At 40.6% G+C, this 13,998-nt stretch overlaps 1 protein-coding gene and 1 pseudogene across 1 annotated transcript in view; one reads left to right on the top strand and one right to left on the bottom strand.

The window, feature by feature from the left end:
- The window catches only part of MYO1D (myosin ID), a 449,506-nt gene that overhangs the window by 170,797 nt on the left and 264,711 nt on the right, over positions 1-13,998 (bottom strand). Inside the window, exon 17 of the mRNA XM_006890918.1 lies at positions 3,660-3,883. Within this exon, the coding sequence (XP_006890980.1) occupies positions 3,660-3,883 (224 nt within the window). The remainder of the gene's footprint in view (positions 1-3,659; positions 3,884-13,998) is intronic.
- The window catches only part of LOC102874865, an 897-nt pseudogene continuing 650 nt past the window's right edge, over positions 13,752-13,998 (top strand).

The following is a 13,998-nucleotide window of genomic DNA, read 5'->3' as shown; positions in this document are numbered from 1 at the left end:
CCTCTATGAGGTGGATTGATTCAGTGACTGGGATAACTGGGATGGGAGTGTCAGAGACAGTGCATTGGCACAGGACAGAGCAGAGTTTAGGGCTGTTGTACATAGGGTCGGTATGAGTCGCAAGTGTCTCGATGGCACATAACAACAACAACAACACAGGGATCTAACTCATAATTATGAGCCAACATCTGCATAGGGCTTATTCTCTGTCAGTCATGGTGTGAAATGATTTCTGAAAATTCACTGAACATCTTTTCAACAGCCCTAGGAAGCAGGACTACTGTTAGAGTCCTTCTGCAGATGGAAAACTGAGACATGGCTAGACTCATTTCCTCGAGGTTACATAGCTAGCCAGTGGCAGACCTAGAGTATGAAGCCAGTGTGGATGTTGTTAATCACTGTCACATCCTCTGAAATATATGTATGTGTCTGAAGTACATAGAAAAAGCATTGACAGGGTATCTATTAATTATTAAATTATATTAGAGGGAAACACAAGAGAGATATGGAGGATTTCAACATACAACCTATGCATGTTCAAACAATATGTTTAAATAAATTTTAAAAATAAAGGCAAAAAAATGTGTATTCATAGATAAAATAATTACTTTAAAATAATGTTCAAAATGAGAGGGTATAGAGAGGTTTAAATAAGTTGAGGTAAATAATTGCATTGAAGAGACTGAGATTATTAACAGTTTTAGTTTGCTTGGCACCACAATCAACACTCTTGGTACCAGCTGCCAGGAAATTAAAAGACTAATTAGACTGGGGAAGTCTGCTGTCAGAGATCTCTCCAGAGTACTGAAGAGCAACAATGTCAGTCTGGAGACTAAGGGGCGCCTGTTCCAGGCCATAATCTTTGCAGTTACTTGCTATGCATCAGAAAGCTGGACAATGACTAGGGATGATAGCGGAATTGATGTCTTTAAGCTGTGGCACTGGGGAAGAGTATTGAATATAGTATGGACTGCTAGGAGAGCAAACAGGTACATTCTAGAGAGGGTGAGACCAGGATGCTCCTTGGAGCAAGGATTCTGAAGCTTTGTTTGACATACTTTGGACATGTTGCAAGGAGGGACCAGTCCTTGGAGAGGGACGTCATGCTTGGGAGGGTGAAGGGACAGCGCAATAGAGGAAGACCTTCAATGAGATGGATTGATTCTGTAATCAGGATGATGGAGGTAGGTGTGTCAGAGACAACAAGAATGGCACAGGATAGAGCAGAGTTTAGGGCTGTTGTACATAGGGTTCCTATGAGTTGCAGGCGACTCAAAGACACTTAACCACCCAATCTCCTCCCATGGGATTAACTGCCTCTGAAAACCCGTTGGAGGGTCAGCTATGGGTTAGTTCCGATTCAATGGTACACAACAACAACAGCAACTGAATGAAAGGAAAAAAGTTCCTAACTAAAGGTAAAGATGACACTGAAAAAAAAATTAGACATATATTAAAAAGCCTACCAAGATTTACAAATAACCTATAAAGTACTATAGCTGATAAATGAAGAGCTTGTTTTAAGCAGTTTTCTGGGTTTTTTTCTTCTTTACGAGCAATCTTTTTTTTTAAAAGCAAATGAAGGGAGCTCTGGTGGCCTAGTGGCAAGAAACAGCACTACAATCCCAGAGTATGTGGTTCGAATCCACCAGATGCTCTGCTGGAGAAGGAGGGACAAATTCCTCTTATACCTGTCAGATCAGATTTGATGGTACACATGCAAAAAAATAATAAAATAAAAATTTTTTTAAAAAAGCAAATGAAATATACAAATGTATATTCATTAAATATGAATTTTCTTTTATTTGTATTTTTAAGCTATTTTAAATCCTTTGCTGTCATCAATTTAAAAAAATTAAATATAATGGAAGATAAAAATCAGATTTAGTAAAGAAGTAAAAAGAAATTAATTCATATTCAACTATTTTAGTGTTCTTTGTGGAAAACCATGATTCTGAATGGCCACACTTGGAAACCACTAGCTAAATTCATATGACTAGATAAATGTATCTATGACAGAGCTAAATATGTCCTTGTATAATATAGTCTCCAATGTCCAAGAGTCCATTTTGACTCACAACAATGCTACAAGGCAGAGCAGGAGTTGCTGCACCACAGTTTCCAGGGACATGAATTTTTAAGGAAGCAGTGTCACATATTTCTCCTGTAAAGCTGCTAATGTGTTTGAACTGCCAGCCTCTGATTAACAGCCAATTCCCTTAGCCACTGTGCCACTGGAACCCACTGCTGTTCAGTCAGTTTTGGCTCACAGTGAATCTGTAAATCTTTATGAGATAAAGCTGCCAAGCTTTCTCCCACAGAACTGGTAGATTCGAACTGCTTACCTTTAGTTGTTGTTAGGTGCTGTCGAATCAAATACACCTCAAGAACAAGAGATATGGACCCTGTCCCATCCTGTGCCATACTCACAAACTCCAACACCCTCAAGCCCATTGCAGCAGTTTTACATATGTACAACACCAGTCCCTTTACATTGGACACAAATAAGCTCAAAGGATGAGGAGAAAGGAATTGAGAATAACTATAAACTCAGACTCAGGATTAAAAAAAAAAGATCAGGTGGAGTTATCAAATTTTCCATCCACATTTATTTGTCTTAAAAATGCTTTGCTCGGTGAGCTCTTTTGGCCTAGTGACAAGAGGCTGTACTGCAATCCCAGAGGTACGTGGTTTGAATTCACCAGACACTTTGCTGGAGAAGGAGGGACAATCTCCTCCTGTACCAGTGAAATCCAATTTGATGGTACAGACACACACACACACACACACACACACACACACACACACACACACACACACAATAATAATATAAAAAAAATGCCCTGGGGAGCTCTGGTGGTCGAGTGGCAAGAAGCTGCACTGCAATCCTAGAGGTGTGCAGGTCAAATCCACCAGATGCTTTGCTGGAGAAGGAGAAACAATCTCCTCCTGTACCAGTCAAATCTGATTTGACGGAACACACACACAAAATAATAATAGTAATTTTTTAACTTTGCTAGTTGGATCCAATTCCACGGCGCGCGCGCGCACACACACACACACACACACACACACACACACGTTGCCTTGTTCATTAATTTTTCTTTAAAGACTTGACCCAAAACAGTTGTTTTCATCTGATGTTGCATATTATAATCACCTAGGAAACTTCAAAAGCAGGCTTGCCCAGATCTCACCTCTGCTCCTCTAAATAGGTATCTCTGGAGGTGGGCGCTGGGTACAAGCACGTGTTACACACCCTTGAGGACCCTACATGGGAGTCAGGAGTGAAAGCCATGGCTCTAGGAGTGTGAAACTGGTCTTCTGCTTGAAGAGTGGCAATTTCAAGACATAGTAATTTTTTTTGCCAACAAAAGAAAGCAGAGACAGCATTGCTCACAGATTATCTTAAATGTGGCATCAATCCAGAGGTTGTGGCATACTGCTGCCAAACCCTACAAGAAAAATAAATTGACAGCTCCATTATTTTGAGAGGCAAGCAGATGCCCTTTGAAAGTGAAATCTACCAAACTGGAGACATAAGGTGAAAGGAAATGTCACAACAGCAGAGCGCCAAGCCAGTATCACAGCTTCGGATTTGTGGCTTTACATATTAACTATGCTGCCATAAATGGACGCAGTGCATGCCAAGTTCTTACCTATTAAAGATCGCCTGCAGGGCCTCCTCGAACCGGCAGAGGACTTTGGGAGGCGTTGGCCACTTGACATGCTTCCCATAGTCTCTCATGGTCTTGACCCCCTGGAAGCGCCTGGCCACCTCCCGGATGTAGGACTTGACCTTGTAGCGCCGGTAGTACCTGATTATTGTCAGGGCTGCCTTGGTCCGCTTGTACCGCATCCGGGCCAGGGTGCCCCGCCACACCTGCATAGGGAGAAAGGGAAAGCAGGATGCCGTTGGCTGGCTGGCCAGGTGGTGGCTGACTTCGGAATGATAGATGCTCCTCTACTTAAGACACTCAACAGGGGAACTTTTAACCTGTGGGCAAAATCACTCAGAGCCAAAATGTGCCCATTCTATCTGCCACCAACAGGTGGCAGTAAGAGACAAAGCGGCCACTTGTGTTGGAATGGTCTCATTACTCTACACTGGAGTGTGTACTATTTGAAGTGTGCTCTTAACATTTACTCTGATGAAAAGAAAAATGCTAACACTCTATTTTAAGAAAGGTGAAAAGGGGTGGGGTGACTTAGAACCAAACATGGTCAACATCTATAGTTCGCTGTGAAACCTAACACGACAGGAGTCATACACACAGCTACTACTGTAATGCCATCTTGGATTTACAAACAGATTCAGACACTTCATGTTCCTTCCTGCTGTTCATCCACCCTCCCCAAGCACTATGTAAGCTTCATAGAATTCAGATGTATTCTTGGGGAAAGACTGTAAAACAGATTACAAGAATTATCAATCTTTATTAATCCCCCTCCCTTTCAGAGCTCAATCAGACAATGTGGAAGGGTCTCAAAGTCAGCTCATCCAAGCATGGTGAGATCTGAGATACTGACAGCTTTTTCAAGTGTCTGCATGTTTCAATTTCAAGCCAAAACAAACTTGGTGTCATTTTCAATTCATCACTGGCTCTTCCCAAATATGTCTTCTTTATCAGCAAATTTATTCCTTTTTCCTGCCTCTCCAGTATACAAATCTTTCTTTTCCTTTCTGCCAGCACAAGCTACAAGACCCTCAAGTATTTCAATTGCTTTCAGGGATAAACTCCACAGCCATAGCCCCACCACGTTCAGGTGATACCTAATGTGGCTCCTTAAATAACCTTTCCACTTCTTTGGCTGATTGTATTACTTCCCTTTCTAGCTCCTGGCCTTTCAGAACCAGTATTTTCAACCTCTAGTTCAAAGTCCTCAGTATGTGCTCTTCAGACTCCTCTGGTTTCTTTCATTTCTTCTTAAATCCCCAACTGTGCCCACCCCTCTCTCCCTCAGAAGAACTTGCACAGTGGTCCCTGGCCTCATTGTATGCCGGTCTGCATGCAGGCTCTCCCACTTGCAGCATGTGCTGGCAATGTTCTCCTCTTCCAGCCTCCTGCACAATAAAGATAGACTTGTTTGCATACTCGACGTCAGGAGCTCATCAAAGAAGGGAAAAAACCCCACACCACCCCATAATATAAAAGGCAAATGTGACATCTGAGCAATTTGTGATGGAAATCGAGAATTTGTGTGTAAACAACATACATAAAGACAACAAGGCAATGAAAACGAACTTGTTATTTCCTGTGGCATCAGTTCAGCAGCCATTTTTAGGCAGAATGGCTTTCTTCCTTATAGCCCAATCCGTTGTACAGATGGCTTTGTGACGCCTCCACCCAAATGCTAAAATAAAGGCCTCTCCTTTAGTCTTGGGAAACCAAAAGTCGACAATTATAGGGTAGAAGTATGTGATTCAATTTCTTAAACAAAATGCTTTTTTTAAAGTTTCATAGCATTTGCTGCCTTTTTCTTTTTTAAAATAAGGAAGGAAATGAAGACTCCCTGCAGTCACATCTATACAGAAAATCAATCTTTAATTTTCAAAAAGGGTTTTACATTTTATGAAAGCTTTTGGTTAGAGTTTTTATTAATCTGAAAAAAAGTATATGTTTTGTTTGTTTTGTACAACTGAAAAAATTCAAGCAGTAAAAATATACAAACTATGAAACTGCAGCCTTTCCCTGCCCCACTGTCACCCCCCTCCCATCTCTCAGCCTCATTCTACAAAGGCAAAGTAGTGTCGCTGTTTGTTCCAGTGTCATTATCTATAAATATATATTCTATTTTCTTTTAATAACTTCTTTTTTTTGCCATTGTTGCTGCAGACATGCATATCAAAACACACGCCAATTCAACAGCTTCTACATATATAATTTGGTGACAGCCTGCATTCTTTGAACTGTGCCACCATTCTCACTGTAAATTCTCTAGCAGACCAATCAAATGATTAGCAATAATCCTTCTCATTGTTAAGCAGAGCGATGGACTCCTTTTCTTGTATGCTTCCTACTACTTCCTCTATGCTCATGAGTAGGTCTGGTGCATAACATGCTGCGCTGCTAAATGGAAGGTTGATGGTTTGAATCCACCAGTAACTCCTTGGGGGGGAAAACCAGGCTGCTCCTTCTTGAAATGACAGCCTCAGAAACACAATGGAGGATTGCCCTAAATTGGAATCTACCTGACCAAAGTGAGTGGTTGTGGGTTTGTACGTGTGAGCTCATACTCCATCCTGAATTCCTGAGTCTTCTATAGATTCATTAACAGTTTCTACTTGCGGATTTATTCCACCCTCTTTGGGTTGGATTCTTGAGTTTTATTTTTCTTGGCTTTCTTCTAATAGCTTCTAAGAACAACGCATGGCCAGTAGAGTCCTTTCATATTTCATTTCCTGGAGAGTGCAAAGCAGGTGCCTAAAATGTCTTTTTCTTTTGGTTACAAAATACTTGCACTGTTGCTGAGTTGGAGCAGATTCATGGCAGATCCTCTAGTGGGCTTCTAGGGCCATAAATCCCATAAGACACCATCTATCTTTCTCCTGTGGAGCTTTTGAAAGACTTGAACAGCCAGAGAAGTGGGGCCTTTTGGTAAGAAAGACAACTCTCTATGGGCCATGCCACCAAATAGAGAAGTTAAGAGCAGGTTTTGGAATCAGACTAAATCACAAAACCAAACCTGAAGCTACTGAGCCACTTCTGACTGCTTGTGTTCAAAGCCTGGCTCAGTTCTTAGGAGCTGCATAAACTTTCTAACTTCTCTGTTTTTTATCTGTAAAATGGGGATGATAGTACTTATCTTGTAAGGTTATTGTGAGGATTAAAGGAACTATACATATAAAACAAGTGTCAGGTAGTTAGGACACAGAAATTATTAGTTTCTATGATGCTTTCAAAGTCTGTATGTACTTGGTGGCACAATGATTAAAGTACTTGGCTGCTAAGCACAAAGTTGGCACTTCGAGTCCACCAACTGCTCCATAAGAGAAGAACATAACTGTCTGCTTCTGGAAAGATTCTAGTCTTTCTTGGAAGCCATGTGGAGGCAGGTGTACGTTGTCGTATGGGAATGCTATGAGTCAGACTCGGTTTGACACACTGAGATTTGGTTTTGGTTCAGCCTGTGTTTTTAATTTTTTTTTTCTCTCAGTCCTATGTCATTGTGACCTGGTGGCTCTTTAATGAGTGTAAACCATTCTTTCTCAGCCAACTATCTGTCCTGAGATCATGTATGATGGGGTGCTATTTTATTCTGTCCCCTGTAACATGGTTTAACAAACTTATCCAATCTTTCAACTACCTAAGAGGAATGGAGAGGGTGCTGGGGCTTGAGTTGAGTTGAGGGTACCTGGCGTTTGAGTTGTCTTTCTAACTCTAATGACACAAATGCATCAGAGTTTTGCTTTGCAGCATCTGGGGTATAGTGTGAGTTTCTGTCTCAGACTGGGGCTGGACATTCTTTTCACAAGTGTCTGGTGAAGTCTTTTCTTGGCGTGGATGAACTAATTACTCCAAGGAGACTCTCTCCCATCCCTGGCCCATTTAATAATAAGTAAGAATCAGAAAGGCCAATCCCACCACTCTTGTCAGAGGGGAGTGGTCTTATGAGGGAAGAAATAGCCCCTCCTTGTCCATGTTTTGCAATTCCTTTTGAAGATTATGGATTTTTTAGCGTCTTCTTTCTATTTGATGCAATTTTTCTTTTCCTGGATGGTACTTTCAAAGTTTAGGACACAAAGTTGAAGTCTTCCCTGGTGTCAGGGTTGACGGCATGTTCTTTGTTATTTTTACATTTTTGCTAATTTCAGACAATTTGGGGGTAAAGAAATTCTGTGAGCCAACAGCCAGACACTGACCTTATCAGAGGTCTCCCAGGCTTATTTTTCTCGCTTTTCTTTTTTACCTTAACATCACAGTAAAAAGGAACACTGAAGAACTACAGAGGAGAATGATTCTATGGGAAAATGATTCATGTATTTTTCTTTGAAATCTAGGTATATCTGGTTTAAATAGATATGTTTTTATAAAAGTTGGTGAGCAGAGAGGAGAGGGTGGATCTGTTCATTTTTCCACCAAAGGTCTGTAGGTTGGAGACATCCTCCCTCCATTTCCTTCCCTCTTCATTTAAAACAGCTTCAACTACTGAGTTTTTTTAAAGAATTTTATAAAGTTACCTCTACAGAGTGGCTTGCCTAATGATGAAGGGTTAGAAAGTGGAAAATGAAAAGTTACAGAGATCCCATAAACTAACGCTTACTAATTATTTGCATATGATCGGAAAGGGTCAACAAGCAACAAGGAAGGAAAAAATATGGGCCATAGTTAATCCTGAAAAATGGAACCAATCAAGCCTTAGGGGCTCAGGGATATGGTGCAATAGGAGTAGGAGCTGAAAGCTGAAGACAGGGCAGGATCTGAGAGGCATAGCTGCACAGCATGGATAGATGGAGGAAAGGGCGAGGAAGCCACTTCTTAGCTGGAAAAAAGGATTCAGAGAATTGGTCAGCAGGAACTAATTGGGTTTAAATAAGTAACATTAGGGTGACAACGCATGAGTTTGGGATGTAGTTCCTTTCTTCAGTACCCTTGCTTTCTAGTCTAGTCTTAACACAGCAGTCAGAGTGAGCCCTTTAAGATCAAACGCAGATTATATCACAATTCTGTTCACAATAGGGCAGTGGTCCCCATTGGCCTTTGTGTGAAAGCTAGAATCCCTCCTGGGCCGACAAGGCCCATGTGATCTATTACCTCTCTGTCTTTGTCTCCCCTTATTATTACCTGCTCACTTCAGGCACACGACCCTTCTTAATGTAACACACAGACTGGACACACTGTGTCCCAGAGCCTTCACTCCAGTTGTTCTGTTTAGAATGGTCTCCCCCTACATACCCAATGCCTTACTTCTTTGCCTTCTTTAAGCTTCTTGGTTCAACTGTCTCTGCTTCTCAATGACCCATGTGTTGACTATATTATTGAAAAATTCAACATGCTTTCAGTGTATTCTTCACTGACCATATCATGCTCTATTTTTCTCCTTCCCGCATCACTTTCCAACACATACTGTAACTTGCATTATTGTATTCCTCAGTTTCTTAGCTCAGGGATTGGAGGAATCCCTGGGAAGTTCAAAGAGTTAAACATCCATCTGAAAGCTTGAAAGCCTAAAAGGATGATTTGAATCCACCCAGAAGCATCTCAAAAGTCAAATTTATAAAAAAAAAAGATTGTAAAAAAACCCCCCACAAAAACCAAATTTTAAAAAAAACACACCCAAAACCAAATCAAACAATGAAATGGTTAGGAAATTGAAGGCTTCCTCGCAAAGGAACAAACACCTGATTTACCTCAATAAATGCTAATAGAAGTACTAAAGCCATTTATTTCTGAGGACAATAAATCTTGAATTAAAAAAAAAAAGACAAGGCTAGAAATCTGCTTCCAGAAGATCACAGCAGTGGCCATCCTCAGAAGCAGTGCTAGTCTGCAGACTTGACATTGCCATGGGCTGGAATCCACTTGAGAGCAGTAACAAGGACGGGCCTCAGATCTGTCTCTTACACTCACTGACACATCTCTGCTGTCGAGAACATGCCAACACAGAGGAACCACTTGGTAGTATTTATTGAATGATGTTTGATCTGAACATCATTCTCAGCCTGGTAAAGAACCTCTCATTCCAGCTATCATGCTTTCTGAAATTTGTCATTGCCCTCTGAATATTCCTTTTTTAAAAAGCATGCAGCTCTTATTTTACAAATACCACCTCTCACTCATTTGCCTTGAAGACAGGAATTATGGTTTTATGTTTAAAACTGCTCTCAGTACTGTACTGGTTACTTCTAACATTCCTCCTTCCTTCTTTCGTTTCAGGCTGGAGACTCTGTGTGTGTTCTTTATGGCAGATTTCATTACAGGATGATGAGTGGGGGATCAGCCATTTGTAGGGGATCTCAGCTGTCAGGGATCTTATAATGTTTTCTCTTTGCTGCCAGAATTCTCAGAAGGAAGGGAGCTAAGAGGAACCTCATTTTTCAGTCTCCAGACTTGCACTCAGCTTTCCTGGTTTCCATATAGGGCCTGAGCCTTGGCTTCCTCTGTGTCTGGTATCTCCAAGCCCAAACTCTTCCAGTTCCATTTCGTCAGAGAGTAAACTTGGTGCTTCTTTTCAGAATGAGACGAAGGTAGTCACTTGGCTTGATGATACTGGTTTTCAACTCTCTTCCTATTTTAGTTCTACCCTCAACTTGCAGGAGTTCCTGGGTAGTGCAAATGGTTAATGTGCTTTGGCTGCTAACAGAAAGGTTGGAGGTTCGGGTTTTCTTAGAAGTGTCTCTGAAGAAAAGGTCTGGCTGTCTACTCCTGAAAAATCAGTAATTGAAAACTCTATGGAGCAGAGTCAAAGTCAACCTGACAACAACTGGTTTTCTCATTTCTACCTTCAGAGGGCAGCTCCACTAGTGCAGTGGTTAAAGCACTCAGCTGGAAACCAAAAGGCTGGTAGTACGAATCCACTAACCCCACTGCAGGAAAAAGATGTAGCAGTCTGCCTCTATAAAGAGTGCAGGAGTGGCAACGTGACAGAGCAGCAGTGCTATGCCATAGAGGGCTGTTAGGAGTGAGAACTGATTTAATGGCAATGGGTCCAGTTCCCTTCAAAGGTACTTTCCCTTTTAATGTCTAACTTTTTTGACATTCCTACACTGGCAACTAGCTAGCTCATTTGCTTTCTTTGCTGCAGGTATTTTGATTTTAGCTTCCTCTACTTGCTTGGGGAAGTAACTATTATTCATTTACTTTCAAAAGTATGTTGACAACTCTTGCTGCTGTTATTTCTACTATGGCTCTACTGCCTTTTTTTGGTTTATCCAATTTTCATTCTTTGACAATTTTTTCCAAAGATTTTAAGAAGGAGTGAGAGAAAGACAATCTGTCATGTTTAACCAGATGCTGGATGGTGCCGTTTTAATTCCACCATTTTGACCTCTGTGCACGTGCATGTGTCTTCTCTCAGAGGTCAAGTTTCTTAACGTGTGGCTGTCAATAAAGTAGAAAATACATTTTGCAAAAGATGTAGGACTCCAGTTTGCACTCCATTAAGAAGTAGGTCTAATACGTATCCTCAGTTTAGTCTGAGACTCTAACACAGGTCAGCGTTCCTTCGTGGTGTTATTGCTCTTTTATCCCATTCATTATGGGTGCTGGACCTCTGTCTCTTCTCAACACATCTAGTTCTCAAAACAAATCACTGTTTTCATTTACAGCTCCTGGCACTCTGAACTGGATTATCTCTTGGTTTTCACAGCCAGAATCCTTCAAAATATTAGCTCTTCTATGTTGGCAGGAGAAAAGCTTTAGACATGTGTTTTGTCTATTTCTCCCTTTAAGCTCCTGTATAGTTATTCTGAAAATGCACAGAGCTGTGGAAAAGCAGAGTTTAGGTACCATGTTATTTTTGAGCAAATTATAAAATACATAAATTTAGTATCTGTAGCAACATTGTCCTAGAAATGTCAGATTTAGGATATGAGAGTTGTATCCTCTTTGGGATATTTCAATTATAATATATTTCTTGATTAATTAAGGAAGGCTTCACTCCTTCCAGGAGTACTTTTAATTCCAATTTCTAGTTGTTTTTGACTGGAAAGCACTTGACTTGGTTATGTTAGCTCTGTGTTCTCTGCAACTTATAATCTAATATTCCAGTAGTTTTTAGCAGACTTTATTTTTTAATTTTTTAAAATGTTATTAATTTTAATGAATGTTTACAAAGATTTTGGATTTCCATTCATTCCTTGTTGCATTTTTCTCCCTGTTCACCCCTCCCCCCAGTTTGCTCTTCTCTTTGAAAAGTAAAAGAAAAATTCTTTCATTTGTATACAACCTCCTCCCACCCCAATCGTCCCAAGTAAACTCCACTATGCAACCTTCATTCTGGACTCTTGTCATAACCATAATACCCAATCATATATTGCTTTTAAACAGTTCTTTCCCTCATCTATTTCAATGCAGTATACATAATTTATCCATTTTCCTCAGCCTTACCCCAACCTGAATGCTAGTCCTGTTCTACAGCAGTGGCACTATGCAGTATTTGTCCTTTTGTGACTGAAATATCTCACTCAGCATAATGTCCTCCAAGGTCACCTATTTTTAATAATATTACATGAGTTCCTTGTTTTTTGATGCAGTGTAGTATTCCATTGTCTGAATATACCACAGCTTCTCTATCCATTCCTTTTTTAATGTGTTCTTAGGTTGTTTCCAACTCTTTGCTATTGTGAACAAAGCCGCAATAAACATGGGTGTGCATATATCTGCCTGGGTGGCAGTTATGGTTTCTTTAGGGGATATTCCCAGTAATGGACTTGCTAGGTCAAATGGTATTTCTATTTGCAACTTTTTGAGAAAGTGCCATACAGCCTTCCATAGTGGTTGCAGCATTTTACACTCCTACCAACACTGAATAAGGAAGGGTTCCAGTTTCTCAGCAACCTCACCAACATTTGTTGTTTGCTGCTCTGTTAAATTTTGCTATTCTTACTGGGGTGACAGACTGTTTATTTTCTTATATGTAGATAATTATCTCACCTGCAAATGACATCAGTTTTAATTATTTCTTTCCTGTATGCCTTTTGTTTCTTTTTTTTTGTTTTGTTTGTTTGTTTGTTTGACTGCATTCACTAGAACTTCCAGTACATTAGGTATAGTGAGAGGGGACATTTATTTTTCTTAATCTTGAGGGGTAAGGAATCATCAAATACTATTTGAATTATACTGTTATTATCTATAGGAAACCTTTTTTTGGAGTCACTTCTCTTTATCAAGTTGTGAAAGTTCCTCTCTAAGTCTGATGGGAGAGGTTTTATCATGAATGGATGTCAAAGAGTAATTTTAAAAAGAGATTCAAAGCCAGGAACATCTTCCTGAGTTCCTTTTCTTTTATCCAAATGTCTTTATGAGCGACAATGTGAATACAGACCTGAAAAACCACTGGAGGGTCAGCTATGAGTCACCTTTGACTTGAAGGCACTGAGTTTAGGTGTTTGGAGAGTTTTTTCTTTCCTGAGTGTATTTAAAATACTAAAGAAAACATTTTAGGACATTTCTCTCAATGTAAATACATAGCCTTGGCAACCCAGTGAAGGGTCAGCTATGAGCCAATTTCAACTAGAAGCCAATGGGATTAGTGAAGCCCCAACTCCTATAGTATATGGTTTGACAACAAGCTAATTGTACTTGTACTTTTGGATGAAGGCTAAGCATTTGCCTGGCTATGCCTCAGCTGGCCTCTCTGTTGTGCCTTTTGGTAAGTGCAACAACAGCTGCTGCTGTGTACAAAACTTGTTTCATCTCAGTAGTCATGTCTGGGAGGAGATCCCTCATATTTCTCCCATGGATGGAGATTGATAGATTCGAACTGCCGGAGAGGTGTGGGCTTTGGGTTAGCAGCAAGACTTCTTATGGGTTATGCCACAAGGGCTTCCATGTGCGAAATTCAGAGTCTTCATTCAAAAGCATATTTGGAACAAACTTGTTACCAAACAGTATTCTGTACAAATTGTGGCTTCTCTAACAGTTACACAGGAAAAAAAAATCTCTTGAATGGTTAGTTAAGGTTTACTTCATTTTCATCACCAACATAGATATGCTGCAGAAAGGACGCTTTCAATAAAGAGAGTGAAACCTCAGTTTAGGGAGAACTTTGATCAAAAGAAACATGATTTGGCTTCACTTATAGCCTGCATGGAGGCTGAAGATTCGGAGATGGGAGTAACGGAGCACGGGACCCTGGAAGGAGAAGACCAAAACCCAGAGCCAGATGAAGAACAGGAGGAGACAGAAGAACAGGAGGAAGGGAAAGGCAAAAAACGGATAGTGCCTGGAATTGTTTACCTAGGTCACAACAGGCAGGGCTTTCGGCCCCTGCACTTAAGTAACCTTCTCAGCGCCTACGGTGAGGTCCGGCGTGTTTTTTTTTTCCAGCGGGCGG

This window comes from Elephantulus edwardii, unplaced genomic scaffold (assembly GCF_000299155.1).
Source record: "Elephantulus edwardii isolate Elephantulus edwardi_28Jun2011 unplaced genomic scaffold, EleEdw1.0 scaffold00094, whole genome shotgun sequence".
NCBI classification, from domain to species: Eukaryota; Metazoa; Chordata; class Mammalia; order Macroscelidea; family Macroscelididae; genus Elephantulus; species Elephantulus edwardii.
The sequence above is the reverse complement of the archived record's forward strand: the minus strand, read 5'-3'. Positions and strand labels throughout refer to the sequence as shown.